We start from the raw sequence: 14,843 nt of genomic DNA on the forward strand, positions 1-14,843 counted from the left end.
CAAAATGAGTTTTACACATGTTGGTTAATCACGAGCACGAGGCAAAAAGCAGAATTCTCCCTAAACCAAGGGCATGTCATCACATGTACCATAGGGACTTGTCTGTCTTATAGACTGTTTCCTGAGACCCCTGTAGAATCCTTACTGAAGAGAGGATTGGCACAGTAGCAGGATGGTACAGCCCATCTGGGTCCCATGTCTTGGGAAAAGGCTTCCCTTGCAGCTAGCAGTCTGCTGGACCACAAACAGCAGCTCTTGTTATGCATTTTTACGGAGAAGCCAGAGTTGGAACAAGCTTCAGCTTCGATAGTTATCCATGCAACACCAAGGCCCAGGCAGCTCCGATTTTTGTTATGTTAACTGATGGTTTACACGCAGGAGACCATGGCGAGAGTGGAGAGGAAAGGCTTATCTTTCAGTGTGTTTCTAGAGAGAAAGTTATGAGGCCTTGCACCCTCTCAGAACATCACTGTTAGGCTTCTGTGCTGGACAGTTTTATGTCAACTTGACACAAGCTAGAGTCATCGGAGAGGAGGGATCTTGTAGAGCGCTTTCTTAGTGATTGAGGTGGAAGGCCAGGTCCACTGTGAATGGGGCCATGGCCGGGGGAAGGGGGACAAAGGGTGGGAGTCCTGGTTCTATAAGAAGGCAGGTGAGCAAGACAAGGGGAGCAAGCCAGTGAGTAGTATTTCTCCTTGGCCTCTGCGTCAGCTCCTGCCTTCAGGTCCTGACTTCCTTGATGATAAATGGTGGAAGCAAAGACTAAATAAACCCTTCTCCTCCCCAAGTTGCTTTGGTCACGGTGTTTCATCACAGCAATGGTAAAGACAGCTTCTCCAGTGATCCAGCTGTGTCACAGTGAGGGTGCCTGGTTGGGCAGTGGCTGCATGGCGGCCTTACCATAGCACCCAGGTGAGTCTCTCAGTAGAGAAAACAGGCAAAATGCTACAGCTACTGAATGTTTTCTGTGGGTAAGAAGGCTACAGTTCAGAAGGTTAGGCAGTTTGCCTGACCTTACACAGGCAGTAAAGACAGGGGTAAGAATAAAATCCAGGCCAGCAGCTTGCAAATCTGAGGGAATTTTCTCTGTATTGAATCCTGCTTATTAGGATAAGGTACACTGTGTTGGCTTACTAAGGGGATGTGCTCCTGTCTAAGAGTTGAGCCTCCATGGTTATGAATGTCCTCTTACTGGGGCCTATTTCATGGTTCAAGAATGCTTTGGTTTATCTTTAGCTCTGAAAATCCCATTTGGTTCCTTTTGGCTCCATTTGTGGCATGTTTTATAGCCATGACTGATATGTTTATATTAAACCGTGATGTCTAAGAGTGCATCAATGTCTCCATACCTGTAAATCTGTGCTTATAGGTATGTGTTCATGTTGCTAATATAAGAAGCCTAATTATTAAATGGAACAATGAATAGACAGACAGACACACAGACACAGACACAGAGAAAAAAGATCTGGAAGCCACTTCTCCCTTTCTCTTTCTGGCTTGAGGAGTGATCTGCCTTGTAGTTATAGAATTTGACATTGAGGCCCATAGAAGGGTTTATATTATGGTAAAATGAAATCTCAGTCTCACTGTTTCACTTGTTTCCCACAAAGCGTGTGATGATTTCTCTTTCAGAAAACCATGATCATTTTTCTTTGAGTTTTCCAAACCCACTAACTGCAAAAACTAAAAACAAAGAAAAAGCCAAACCAAAGAAACAACAGAAAAGCAAATGTAGTTATTTTGTTATTAAAAATGTAGCAAATATTTTTATTAACTATGAGGGAAAGTGTCTTTGTAATCCTACCTCAAGACATATTGTCCTGACCCTGGGAAAACACTAGCAACACCTTTTTTTTTTTTTCTAGAAAGAGATGCTCCAAAGAGTGGCACTTGACAGCCGTGACCGTGTTAAAACTTACTGTGACTTGCATGAGAAGCTGGGCAGTCGTAACTTCCAGAACAGGTATGTTCCTGAGACGTCCCAGATCTGTCCCCGTCAGTGACTACTGGTTAATTCCCAGTGCTAAGAGCTGCTCAGAGTTTTCATCCACTCTTCAGCTGAGTATTAGCCAGTCCTCTGTGCTGACTCAACAGATATTTATGTAACCTTGGAACCTCCATCCTGCTTCCAAGGCCAGTCCCCCGATGCCCCTGAGATAAGGGAGTAGAGCAGGCCATGCAGGGCCACCGTGAACGCTCATACCTGGCCATGGGGCTGTGACTCGGAATCAAACCTGCAGCGGAGATTAGAATCTAGGCCTCCTTTGTCCCTCACTGGGCAGGTTCTTCAGGTGGGGTTAGTATTTTGACCACCAAGTGCAGAGCTAGATGAATGCCTTGCTTATCTGTCCAAAGGAATCTGAACACCTTGGGTACAGAGAGCCCATTGAATCCTATTTATTAAGGATTAAGTAATAAAAAAAAAAAGTCCCCTTTAGGAGTCTCTGAGGTCTTTCTAGAATGCTCTATTTAGAAACACATTACCTAAGAAAAGTTCAGTTTGATTCAGTATCTCACCATACTGAGTCGAAACTAAATGCGCAAAATAATGAATCACAGAAAAGTATCCTGGTTCTTTTAGGCAGGTTTTTCGGTTTAGTACCTGCCTTTTATGTTGTGTTCCTTTGCTGATGCCCACTGCAAAGATTAGATTTGTGGTTCTCCAAACTTAGAATGTGACAGAATCTTCCAGGAGACTCTAGAACCCAGGCCCCAGGAAGTCTGGTTCAGGAAGTCTGAGGAGAGTCCTGCATTTCCAGCCGTCCCCAGGGAGGCTGACCCTGCTGTAGCAGGGTCGCTCCTTAAGGTCTTCTGTCTCCCTGGACGCTGTAGAAACCATGCCCTTCTTCCACACGCGTTTCTGCCGGCAATGCAGCAATTAATTGTAGTTGTCTGTGGTCTTGAACGTGTGGTTCTATAGCCTTTCTCTTTCAAACCACTTCATGTCACGCATCTTCCTCACTGCTTTCCCAGTTCAGGTCATTTTTCTTTACCTGTGTTGCCAAAATGGCCTTAAAATGGTTCCATTCCTCGATCTGACCCCTGGGAATCCCCCATGCATTCTTCTCAAAGAAGGCATCACCTTAAGACGATGTAAAGCTGATTTCATATCTAGCTTCCCCCCCCACACCCCCAGTCCCCAAACCAAAACCAAAACCGTGAATGACTTCCCACACCCTCCTCTCCTATCCCCTGCCCTTCACCCGACCCCTTCAGCAGCTCTGGCATGTCTCAGCTCTAGTGACCTTCCCTTCGGATGCCCTGCCTGACCCCCCCAAAAGGCGCACTAGGTCATCTTTTATGCACCGTTAGGGAAACACTGTTAAGAACAGAATTTGCCAAGAAAGAAGTCACTCCCCCTGGTCACAGCTAAGCAGGCACACCACACCACGCACAGTTAGTGGACTCATTCCCAACAACGACTGGTCCTCAAGAAGATCTGACAGCCCCACTCGCCAGTTTGTCTGACCGAATCTCCAGAGGTCAACAGTCGCCCACCCCCGCCCCTACCCCTACCCTTGCCCCCAAAGCTCTTCTTACACCTCTAAGCAAGGAGATAGTTCTGCAGCTTGCAGCAGCCAAGCTTCCCACAACGTCCCCAAGCCAAGCTTCCTGCCCCTGGAAGCTGGGAGAAACGGGAAGTGTCTGTGTCCCTGGATCCTGGGCCCCCGAAGAAGGTAGTGCTGGCTCCTAAAGCTGATGAAAAGGAAGATGCGTTTTTCAATACGTTTCAAATAGTGTTGAAATCCTTAGGAGGTTTTCTGAGGTGAGCGCACTAAGGATGATGGAGAGGGAGGCCTGAGCCCTTTGGAGGTTCTGACTCGGCTCCTCTGCGCTGCCCATACCCCGTCCTTGTCTGCCCCTGCTCGCTGGGGTGTGAATCCCCGGAGAACAGGGCCAGCTTCCTCGTGGTTGCTGTGCTTCTGCCCCGCACAGTTTCTCAGATAAGTTGGCTAAAGCAGGGTGTGGGTGGGGGATGGCGATGGCGAGAGTGAGCGAGAAGTTATCCTTTCAGGCTCACAGTCCTGCACACTAAGAAAGCCCCACAGATGTCTGCCCAGGAGCTGGTGGTGCTGACGAAGAAGATGGCGGCGGCTGCTGGCAGGTGTTGTCCACTCACGGCTGAGCGCCAGTCCGCCTGCGTGGAGGACCAGGTAAGCACACTCGTGAGCGACACGCCTGCCACCGCCCTGAGGTTCTGCTCCCCGGTTCCTGGGAGTGAACCTCATTTCCCTGGATATCTCCACGACCTACCAGAGGGCATTAGGAATTCCCAGAGAGGGTCTTTGCAGGCAGCTCACGCCAACTGTCTTTAATTAGCAGCAGGGAGGACCGGCCCCTCTCAAACTACTGTCGTTAGATCCACAAAACTTTCCCCTGGGTCGTATACAAGGTGCTTGGGTCTTAACGTTGACGGAACTGACTTGGTTAGCTGTTTCAAAGATAGCTGCGGGTGTTCGCTTAATGTTGGCAGAACCACAAGGGGTCCTTAAAGCAGCGGGGTCCTCAAGGCCCTGAGATTTAGCTTCCCAAGACGCACGGATTCAACATTTCTGGTCCCTTGTTTGGTGATAATTTCCTCTGTCCTATATTCATAGTGGATTGTATCCTTTTTGCTAACTTGCTGTGCTATAGCCTTTCTCCTAATAAAGCATATTTATTTGAATTAATAATCAAAAGTTATCATCCAGCCCTGCCTCCACTTTAGCTTTAATTTTTTTTTTTTTGGCATGAAATCATGCCTTCCTCGGGGAATTCATTTGATTACATTTGTACGTTCCCAGAGGAAATTGTCTTGGCTACTTCTAAAAGTGGATACATTCGTAATTCATGAATTTATTAATAAACACTTATGTTTATTAATTATATGTTTATGCTGACTGGCTTGAATAATTTCACCCCCACCCACGTAAGTGACAGGGCATTTGGGTGGCCAGTATACTCCGAGGGGCACACAGGCAGAGCTTCTAGACTCTGTGTGAGGCAGCACCAGTCCCCCTGATCACGCGTTTGAACAGCCACAGAGCCTGGGCTTCAGTTCTCGTCGGGAGACACCGGATTCGGGCTTGTTGAGAAGTGTGACCAGCAGCCGCACGTTTGGGTCACATTAGGGGGTGAATTAGTCGATGCTGAATTAGTCCTTTGGGTGGATGTAGGAAGTATTATCTCCTGTTGATGCTGGCCTATCAGGTGGCAGAGGAAGGAGCCTGTCAGAGAGCTCGGGCCTCACTGAGAACCTGTTTCCCACAAAGAGTGAAATCTTGGTGGTGCTAGAAGAGTGGGGATGCTTCACTATAACCTCACTGTCTACAAATTAATAATAATAATAATAATAATAATAAACACAACCTCGATGCTCCTGCTTTAATTCTCTTCCGAAAAAGGCGAAGCTGATTCTCGGAGCTCTGTGCAGAAGGCACGATGCCAATCCTGTCAATGGTGGGGTGGGCAGCTGCTGCGACGGCTCGTTCGCCTTCAGGAAGCCATGCTTTGATGACCTGCAAGTCGACGGAACGTACGCTTCTCCACCTTTATCTTGTGACCGAGTCATCAGCCTTACAGAGGACTTGTGCGGAGCGCAGGGGGAGGAACTCCAAACTGAAAAGCAAAAGTAAGGCTGTGTTCACTTTTTTCTTTCCTACTAACAAGGGGGTTGATATGGAGAAATTTAGCCAGCTGCTGATACGACTCTAATGAACACAGCAGCTAAATTTCAGTTGGAAGTCAAGTGGAATTACATTTACCAAACAAATTATCCAGTACAGCTGCTGCATTGTGACCCCTGCTTGATCAGTTCACAAGAATGAAGCAAATCTGTAGGAAAATGTTGGCAAAGGGTAATTTAATATAAATTTTCCAAAATGTCGAAGCCTAGGCATTGGTCTAAGAAGGTGTCCTATGCAAAAACAAAAACTAAAAAAGTTTGGAAATTATTTACCTCCTTCCATTCTAGGAAATTAACAGCACTAAAAAGAAGTCAGAGAAATCTTGCAGTTAGGCAGTCTGGTCTGTTCTTCTTAAGAGTCAGTTATGGGCCGTGAGAGGCCGCTCAGTGGTACACTGGGCTTGCAGAAGGCCTTGGTTGTGTTCCCAGCATTCATGTCGGGTGGAAGTCGGTCACAGACTTGCAATTACAATACAAGGGATCCGAGGGCCTCTTCTGTACTCACTTACTTTTAGACATACGCACTTTTAAAATCAAAATTGAGTATTTTTTTAAATAGAATCATTTAGGGGATGTCAAGATGACTCAGTGGGAAGAGGTGCTTATGCACAAGTTTTATCTCTGGATCCCACAAGAGGCAGGGAGGTCCTCTGACATGTACTGTACTGTGGTACACGTATTCCTGCACACCACACACACACACACACACACACACATACACTCACACACATTAATTAGTTAAAAGTTTAAAATGAATAATTTAGACAATGTAACTTAGAAAGATTTTGCAGGACTTGTCTGTTGAGGAGGTCCTTTGTTCTGTCCCATTACAACGGGGAATATTACCTCGTTATATGTTGCTATATTCACCAATGGCATCTTCAGCTGCTATTAGGAGCATCTGTTTGAAACAGTGGGGTTTTGTTTGTTTGTTTTGTTTTGTTTTGTTTTGTTTTGGATGATAAAAGGAGGTGACAGCTGGTGGCGATGCATCAACAGTGAATGCAACTCTTCAAATCTTTGTTGTTGTTATTTCTTTTTTGAGGCAGGGTCTCATGTAGTCCAGGCTGGCCTCAACTTACTAGTAAAGGATGACCTTGAACTACTGAGCCTTCTCTACCTTGGAGTTTGGATTACAGGCATACACCTGTTTTATGTAGCACTGGCGATTGACCTTGAACTCTGGACCTTGGGCTCGCTAAGAAAGCACGTGCTAACTGAGCTACCTCTGCAGGCCTTCCTTTTTCTCCTGAAATTTGATAAGGCTTTGTAGTGACTTACTATAGTACAAGACAGCAAGGTATCCATAGATATTAACCATGTAAGAAATAAACCTTCCAGTGCTACTTTTTATGAAGACATAAAGTCACAGCATCATGAAAACAAGGGACTTTTAAAGTCTGTCTGACACCAGCAAATTTTGGAAACCCTTCAAAATACACTGCATAGTTTCTTCATAAATATTCCCAGTCACAGCCACTGATTGCATCATTAGAAATGTTTAGTTATTAAGAAACACCCTTTTGCTGAATAGAAATGTTTTCTTGTCACTTCCCATTACAGTTCTACTTTTGAAACTACAGTGAAGAGTACTTCATAGGCGTTCTGTGTTGTGAAACACATATTTTTCATATATATTTTTTCTTGTTTTTTTTGATATTTTAGTATAATTACGTCATTTTCCCTCCCTTTCCTCCCTCCAATAATAAGAATGGACACATTCTTACTACCTGCTGGTTAAGTCTTGAAGGTAAAACAATTACATTCTAAATCTGCAGTTGGACCTCCAGGGAGGATGAACAATGCCTTGCAAACTTGTATATGACCATGGAAATGTATATATGCCTAGAACACTTACACTAAATATAAATTGAATATTGGTTCTTTCCATTAAATCTATGGTAAGTTAGTGACAGTTAGTCCAGGCATGACGTGAGACTATAAGAAAGAAGTCAATTTCCCCTCTAGAAATCAGGGTGTGCCGCTCCTTGGATTTGCCCGGATACAGGTAGGGACCATGTTATGTCATTACTCCATCAATTCCTCCCTGTAAATCTATGAGGTAGGTAACATCATCACACCATTTTAACCATGAAAAACCCAGGGGATGAAAAAGCACGGCTCACTCTGAGACCGCACAACAGGTACAGGAAACAGAAGCTGAGGTCACAGAAAAACTGAAGAGGTAAAAAGAAACTAGAAACTGGGCATGCTGGGACAAACCTGTGGTCCTAGCTACTCAGGACCGTGGTTGAGTCCTAAGCAAGCCTGGGCTACACAGTGAGTCTGAGGGCAGCCTGGTCTACATAATGAGACTGTCTTCAAATCTGAAAAAAATTAAGTCTGGAGATACAGCTCAGTGTACATACACAGTATCTAGCTGAGTACATACCCTCCCAAGCGTGAGTAAGGCTTTGTCTTTATTCTGCAGTACTGAATACAAGAAAAAAAAATGATAATAAAAGTTCAAAGAAAAAAAATGTAAAAGCAGGTATAAAAAAATCATGCCAAGCCGGGCGTGGTGGCACACATCTGTAATCCCAGCACTCTGGGAGGCAGAAGCAGGCAGGCCAGTTCGAGGCCAGACTGGTTTATGAAGTGAGCCCAAGACAGCCAAGGCTACACAGGAAGCCCTATCTCGAAAAACAACAACAAATTGCGAAAAGTTAATTTTAAATAGCATACCAACAGAATTTGTTTTAAATGAATTGATAACGTAGTGAACATTGAATACGGCAGAAACAACCTGGAAACAAACTGGTCGTAAGTAATAAGGGTCAAAATCGGACAAAAATTTAAACCAAAAACCCCCTGAAGTATGGAAAATACTAGGGACCCAGAGGCTGCCTGGCGAGACTGTGGCTGGGGAGCTGAAGGGCAGAGGAGGCGAACAACTCCAAAAGGGCCCGAGTGTGTGACGGTGGTGGGGGTGAGCCCCGCTGGAAGGCAGCACCGCCCTCCCACCCCCATCCCCGTTATAGAAAGGGCGGCGGCTTGTGTGTTCCCGTCTGAACCTCATTTCCGGAAGTCCTGAATCCGAGCGATGGGAGAGGGAGACCCATTCTTGCTTTTCAGGCAATGGGCTGTGTCCCCCTGTTTCAGGGCGAAGTTCCAAACTCAACCCTGGTGTTCTTCCCCCCTCTTCTGGCCATTCTGAGAACTGCATCCATAAACTGAAGGGCAGGCGGAAAGCAGCCAGCGGGGAGGGAAAGGAAAGGTATTTCCATAGACCAGCCTGGAGCATTTGGGGGGTGTGAAGTCACGGAGATGTTAGGGAACTCACAGCTGCGAGACAGAAGAGAGTGGGGGGGGGTGTACGTGAGGAAGCTTCGTTATAACTAAGACTTCGTTAGGCTAGTCAAGACGCCACAGCCTGCTTAGGTAGCATTTCCGTGCCAGTTAGAGCTTAGGAGACGCTCCTCTGCTTTCCCAGCCTCCAGAAGCTCTGCAGGCCCTGACACTACTCTGGACTCACAGGGAGTAGCCCTGCCCTAAACCATCACCCTCCAGGCTCTCATCCCTCTCCTCTCAGGAAGGCTGATGCGCCTTCGCGGTTTGCAGGAGAAAACAACGCTCCAGTACTTTTCCAGAGACAGTCCGCCACACTCCCTGTATGACTTGGAACCGAGTCTAACGGAGACCCAGCAGGCAGCCAAGGAGCCCCTTCCTGAATGCACACACCAATTCTCTCTCATTACGTAGACCTCTTGTCATGGCTTTTGGGATGGAAACTCTTCCCACAGATTTGTGAGTTATAGCCAAAGATTCTGAAAACACTGTTACAAATGCAAGCTGGAGGGCACTTTCAGATGAGAACAGAGATCATAACACTATCATCAGTAAAATTACGGGACACAGCACGCTCAAAAGATGAGCACACTCGACAGCTGACAGCTACTCACATTATTTTTAAATATTTCTTTTTAAAAATATCACTGTGTATATTATATCTACAATTTGTCATTCATTATTCTCCACAACATTTTAATGACCCTTTAATGCTCTATCAGATGAATCTAAGCATTTACTGTTGTTGGACATGAAAATTATCTTCAATTTCTACTATAAATTACTACCAGGAAATTTTGATTTATACTCTCTGTCACCATATCTGGTTTTATTTAAATCCCTTGGACATAGAACTGGAGAAAACATTGGCTTAGATGCAATGGCCTGAATTCCCTTGGCTCTGCTGTGTAACTTCTCAGAGGTAGGCAAATACTATGCTTCAAAAGCCAACCATGGTCTTCTGGAAGTATCTCAAAACAGTGTGGCCTGTGCTGTGTCACTGCCTCAGCATTCTGTGTCCTCAGGTGAGGTGAAGGTGTGAGTTAGTGGGCAGGGAAGATAGGAACTTCTGTGTTCTGAGATAGAGTTTCACTATGCAGCTCCAGCTGACTTGGAACTCCCTATGTAGACCAGACTGGCTTCAGACTCACAGAGATCTGCTTGGCTCTGCCTCCTAAGTGCTGCGATTAAACCTGTAGACCAGGCTGGCTTTGAACCCTCGGAGATCTGCTTGGTTCTGCCTTCCAAGTGATGGGATTTACAGTATGCACCATCCTGCCTGACAGAAACAGGACTTTTTAGGGAAGCATGCCAGTCGGGCAGGACACCAAGATGTCCTCAAGATGCTGAGTCTGCGAGCTACACTCACCCAGGGTTTGTAGGACCTTGGGCACCATTTGAGTCAGATTTGGGGAACCTTACCTTACCTTGCTTCTAGAGCCCAGCCTGCCTGGCTATGCCAAGTACTGCCCAGAACCTGTGTGTTTGGGACACACATGGCAGCAGCTGGGAGACAGTAAAGAGCAGCAAGCACTTCAGTCTTGGAAACAAAGGTCCCTGTGACCTGCTTTGTTTCAGGCCAGCTCCCCATGTTGAGACAACAGGGAGGAGAGCCATGCCTCGACCTGAGTATTATAGGGACAGAGAAATAGACCATAGCATGGCCTCTTTGTTCCCACTTGATGATAACTATCACAGCTATTTCTGCCACTTGGGGCAGCCCATGTCATTCTAGTGAGCCAAGATGTATGTGTGTGTATGTGTTGGGGGGGGTGGCTAGGGTTTTTCATCTCCCAATATTAGTTCCAGTTTTGTCTTTGAGTCAGAAAAGCCTGAAGTATTTACTGTCTGAACCCAGGTATAGACTGTCATAGACGCATACCTTAGAACTTTGAAGTAGTTGCTTTTATACCCATTTATTATAGCACTGGCAATTACCAGTGTGTGTTTGAAAAAAAAAAAAAAAGAGTGGTTTTGAGATAAGTAGTATAATACTGATTGATGCATATGTCCGCTTCTCTCTCTCTCTCTCTCTCTCTCTCTCTCTCTCTCTCTCTGTGTGTGTGTGTGTGTGTGTGTAGGTGTGGGTGGTATGTGCATGTGTGTGTATACATGTGCAGAGGCCAGAGGAGGACATTGGGCTCCTGCTCTATCATGCTCTGTGTAATTCCTCTGAAACAGGGTTTGTCATTGGTCCAGGATCTAGGCTGGCATGAGGAAGCCCCAATCACCCTCTGTCCCCATCAACCCCACAGGGCTGGTGTCATAGACAAGGGAAGGAGGCCCAACTAGCTTCCTAGGGAGATGCTGAGATCCAAGCTTAGAGTCTCATGTTTGCACAGCAGACTCCCTTACTGGCTGAGTCATACCCCAGCCTCCTGTTTCTTATTCTTCCTTCTCATTTTCTTTGTGGTTAAATTTCTCTTGTCCGAAGCAGGTTAAAAAAAAAAGTTGCTAATGTAAGCAATGTTAATTAGAAGGCTTAGATGTGGATAAGTAGGAGTACGTAGACCAGATTGAAATTCTAAGTGTTCATGGTGGCTGAAATGCTCTTGCCAGCCACAGGGGAGTCATCTGCGAGGGAAATTGACAGGCAAGCCACTGTGTCCTCAAATCCACTCACAAGTTTTGTCCTTAACAGCATGCAGGAGGCTCTCAGTTTCTGCCCCGCCAGGCTAGTGATGTTCACATGGAAGTTAGAATGCAAAATGAAATGGGGTAGAAAAATAAGGTACTGCGCTTCACCCGTATACAAGAAAATGGTGCGAAATAAAGTCGCTTACCTTAGCAAGAGCCGTATAACGATAGTGATCACCATGTTAAGGAGGTGGACTTGCAGAGAGGTGTTTCTATAAAACAGAGCTAGAGATGAGCATTTGCGCATGCTGGGAGACCATCGGGTCACTTTTCACTCCCTTTAACCTGAAGAGAGTCTGGGTAAGGAGATGGCAAGGATGGTGAGGAGACTCGAGGATGGTCGATGGACCTAAATCAGTAGGATGGCCTTGCAAACTCAGGCGCTAATGCCCCTCCCCCATGTCTGCCTCAGGCTCCTCAGTAACCTTGTGAAGCAGAAGCCGTGGGCTGCAGAGGAGGCGTTCCAGTCCATTGGCGAGGACTTCACACACCTGGTGGAGAAGTGCTGCCATGCAGAGAGGAGAGAGATGTGTTTTCAGGAAGAGGTACCCATTCCAGCAGATATGCGGAGGGGCTTGGGAGGGTCACTGCAAGGAAAACCCTGTCCCCATTGTGGCCATGAAGTTAGCAACAGTGGAAAGGAAAGACCATGGGCCTCATGGGTGGGAGTGACTGACCATACTATGCCCGAGCTTTGGGTGTCTTTATATTGCTGTATGTTTGGACAAGCTAAAAGAATCAGACACAAACAGACGAATAAGACACAACCACTATGGTGCCAGATGGGGGGAAGAAGTGGGAGGATGAACCGAAGGCCTGTTCATTTAAAAATGAAGAATCCAAAGAAATTAACAGTTTAAACATCTGTTCAAGACACCTGTGAGATTTTTTTTTTTCCAATAGGAATTTCTGGGGTCACAAACAGGAATTGTGGCTCACTGTTGTTAGAAAGCGTAAGCATAATCAGTGGGCAGAACTTCACGAACAGAGGAGCTGAGGAGTACAGAAAGGAAAAAGCAGGATGAAACTGCACACACACACACACACACACACACACACACACACACACACACGCTAAACTATTCACCAGGAGGCCAATTTTCTATAATTAATACCACTTATGTACTTAACAAGTAAATGATTTTTCACAGGACTGTAAAGTTGCACAACCTGAGTTGCTCAGGACATCATGGGATGCAGCTCAGCAAGTCTGTAGAGAGTCTCAGAGAGGAATCAGTGCAGGGGAACGGGGGGGGGGGGGCAGCTTGTCTGAGGACGTGAGCGGGCAGTAGACGCGCTAGGCGGCAGGGTCTGTGTTGGGGCATGTGAACACGTAGTTAAGAAACAGGCTCTTGTACAGTTAGGAAGGCAGGCTGGGGCTAGTCAGGGCTGGGGCTCCTCTTAGCAGTGGCTCTCGGGAATATTTTTAGAGGTGATAGCCTTCATTATTTCTTTACCTACTCGAAGTGGCTCCCTTTTGCTTGTTCTCTGGAACTTGGGCTTCCAGGAAAAGCCAACCATCTAACAGAGCTCTCTCAGTGATGGGGTTATGTGCCGATAGGTCTGCTCTAAGTTGGGATAAAGGTAAATTAAACATTCAGCTAACATGAGTGCCAGGCAGCACAACTTAACAGTGCTATGCACGTTTGAGCTTAGTTGCTCAGTCTCCTTGTGTGGCTGAGTGGGGCTCACCCCTGCTGCCCAGCACCTTGAGGGGATAGCACACACATTGCAAGCTTGGGGAAAGAGAAGAATTCAAATTGAAGTGTGCATGGCTTTCACATAAACTAAAGTAAAACAGAGAGAGCGGGAGAGCTCTAAGCTAAACCAACATAAACAACATAAACTGGGGACCATCCAGACAGTCTGTGCTATAGTAGTTAAGCTGTAGCATTTCTTCTCCTCCTCCTCCTCCCCTCCTCCCTCTCCTTTCCTCCTCCTCCTCTTCCTTCTTCTTCTTCTTATTTATAATTTATTCACTTTGTATCCCAATTGTAGCCCCCTCCCTCATCTCCTCCTGGTCCCACATCGTCCTCCCCTATCCCTCTTCCCTAGTCCACTGATAGGTGAAGTCCTCCTCCCCTACTGTCTGACTCCAGGTACCATCAGGACTGAGATTTTTTTTTTTAACTTATCAGCCATAAAGGTCAAATATCATTCCCTTTCTTTTTTTTCCCCTTCATTCCTTCTGAGATTCCTTCTCATTCAAGAAGGCCGCAGAAGCTATCTGAATGCTATACTATACTAATTAAAAGTTGCTAGGATAGATAAATATTAAATAGATGTTGCACTGAGTTGTCTCTCGTTTGGTCGTTTGGTCAAGTTTACTTTTGTGTGCTCGTTTCAGGCAAGGCCTCTTAGATTTTAGCATGTATAATCTGGAGGGCTGCTAAAATGAAGCGAGTGTGCTCTGCCAGCAGAGCTGCTGATTCAGGAGGTCTGTATGGAGTCTGAAGACAGTTTCCCAGGCACTGCTCCTAGAGGTGGTGCGGTGTGATGTGGTGTGGACCACACTGCTGGAGCCCTTTTCCACCGTGAATGGTCACCCTCTTCCCCTCCCAATAGTAAGTCTGACAGTGAATGAGAAACCAGAACAAAGGATGATAATAGAAATAAAGAAATCAGCTGAGCGCAGTTGGACACACCTGTAATTCCAGCACTTGGGAAGGCAGAGGGAGGCGGATCTCTGTGAATTCAAGGCCAGCGTGGTCTACAAATCGAGTCCAGGACAGCCAAGGCTACACAGAGAAAACCCTGTCTCAGGAAACCAAAGAGAGAGAGAGAGACAGAGAGAGAGAGACAGACAGAGACATAGACAAAGAGAGAGAGAAAAGAAAGAAGACCACTTGAAAAAAACAGCATAATTATGAAAAAAATACGGGAGAATTGGGGGATATTAAATGAGTATTTAAGACTATAGTATATTTTAAAACAAACAATGTAATGTATAAAGGAGCTCAGTTACCTAAAAAGGTAGAAATCAATAATGAAAATATTTTGTCGTCTGTACCTCTGGTTTCAGAGTTGGTGATCAGATTTTGGGTTTGACTAACAACGAAGAACAGTATGTTGGAAGGTCCCAAGAGTCTTCCTGAAGCTGGGATTCCAGGAGAGGGCTCAGCCTGCTGGACACCTGTAGAGGCTAACTGCGCCCCCGCCAGCACCTGGAAGCCATTTCCTTTGTTTGTTTCCATAACTGACACTGACTGTCAGTTATGGCAACTGTAACTGTTCTGCCTGCTAAAAGAGAAAG

At 46.0% G+C, this 14,843-nt stretch overlaps 1 protein-coding gene across 1 annotated transcript in view; it reads left to right on the forward strand.

Annotated features, from left to right (window-relative positions):
* Nucleotides 1-14,843, forward strand: part of LOC110560479 (alpha-fetoprotein-like) — a 45,620-nt gene that overhangs the window by 23,374 nt on the left and 7,403 nt on the right. The window contains exons 11-14 of the mRNA XM_060378816.1: nt 1,866-1,963; nt 4,016-4,154; nt 5,385-5,611; nt 12,003-12,135. Of these exons, the coding sequence (XP_060234799.1) occupies nt 1,866-1,963; nt 4,016-4,154; nt 5,385-5,611; nt 12,003-12,135 (597 nt within the window). The remainder of the gene's footprint in view (nt 1-1,865; nt 1,964-4,015; nt 4,155-5,384; nt 5,612-12,002; nt 12,136-14,843) is intronic.

The sequence above is a fragment of the Meriones unguiculatus genome, chromosome 3 (genome assembly GCF_030254825.1).
Source record: "Meriones unguiculatus strain TT.TT164.6M chromosome 3, Bangor_MerUng_6.1, whole genome shotgun sequence".
Classification (NCBI taxonomy): Eukaryota; Metazoa; Chordata; class Mammalia; order Rodentia; family Muridae; genus Meriones; species Meriones unguiculatus.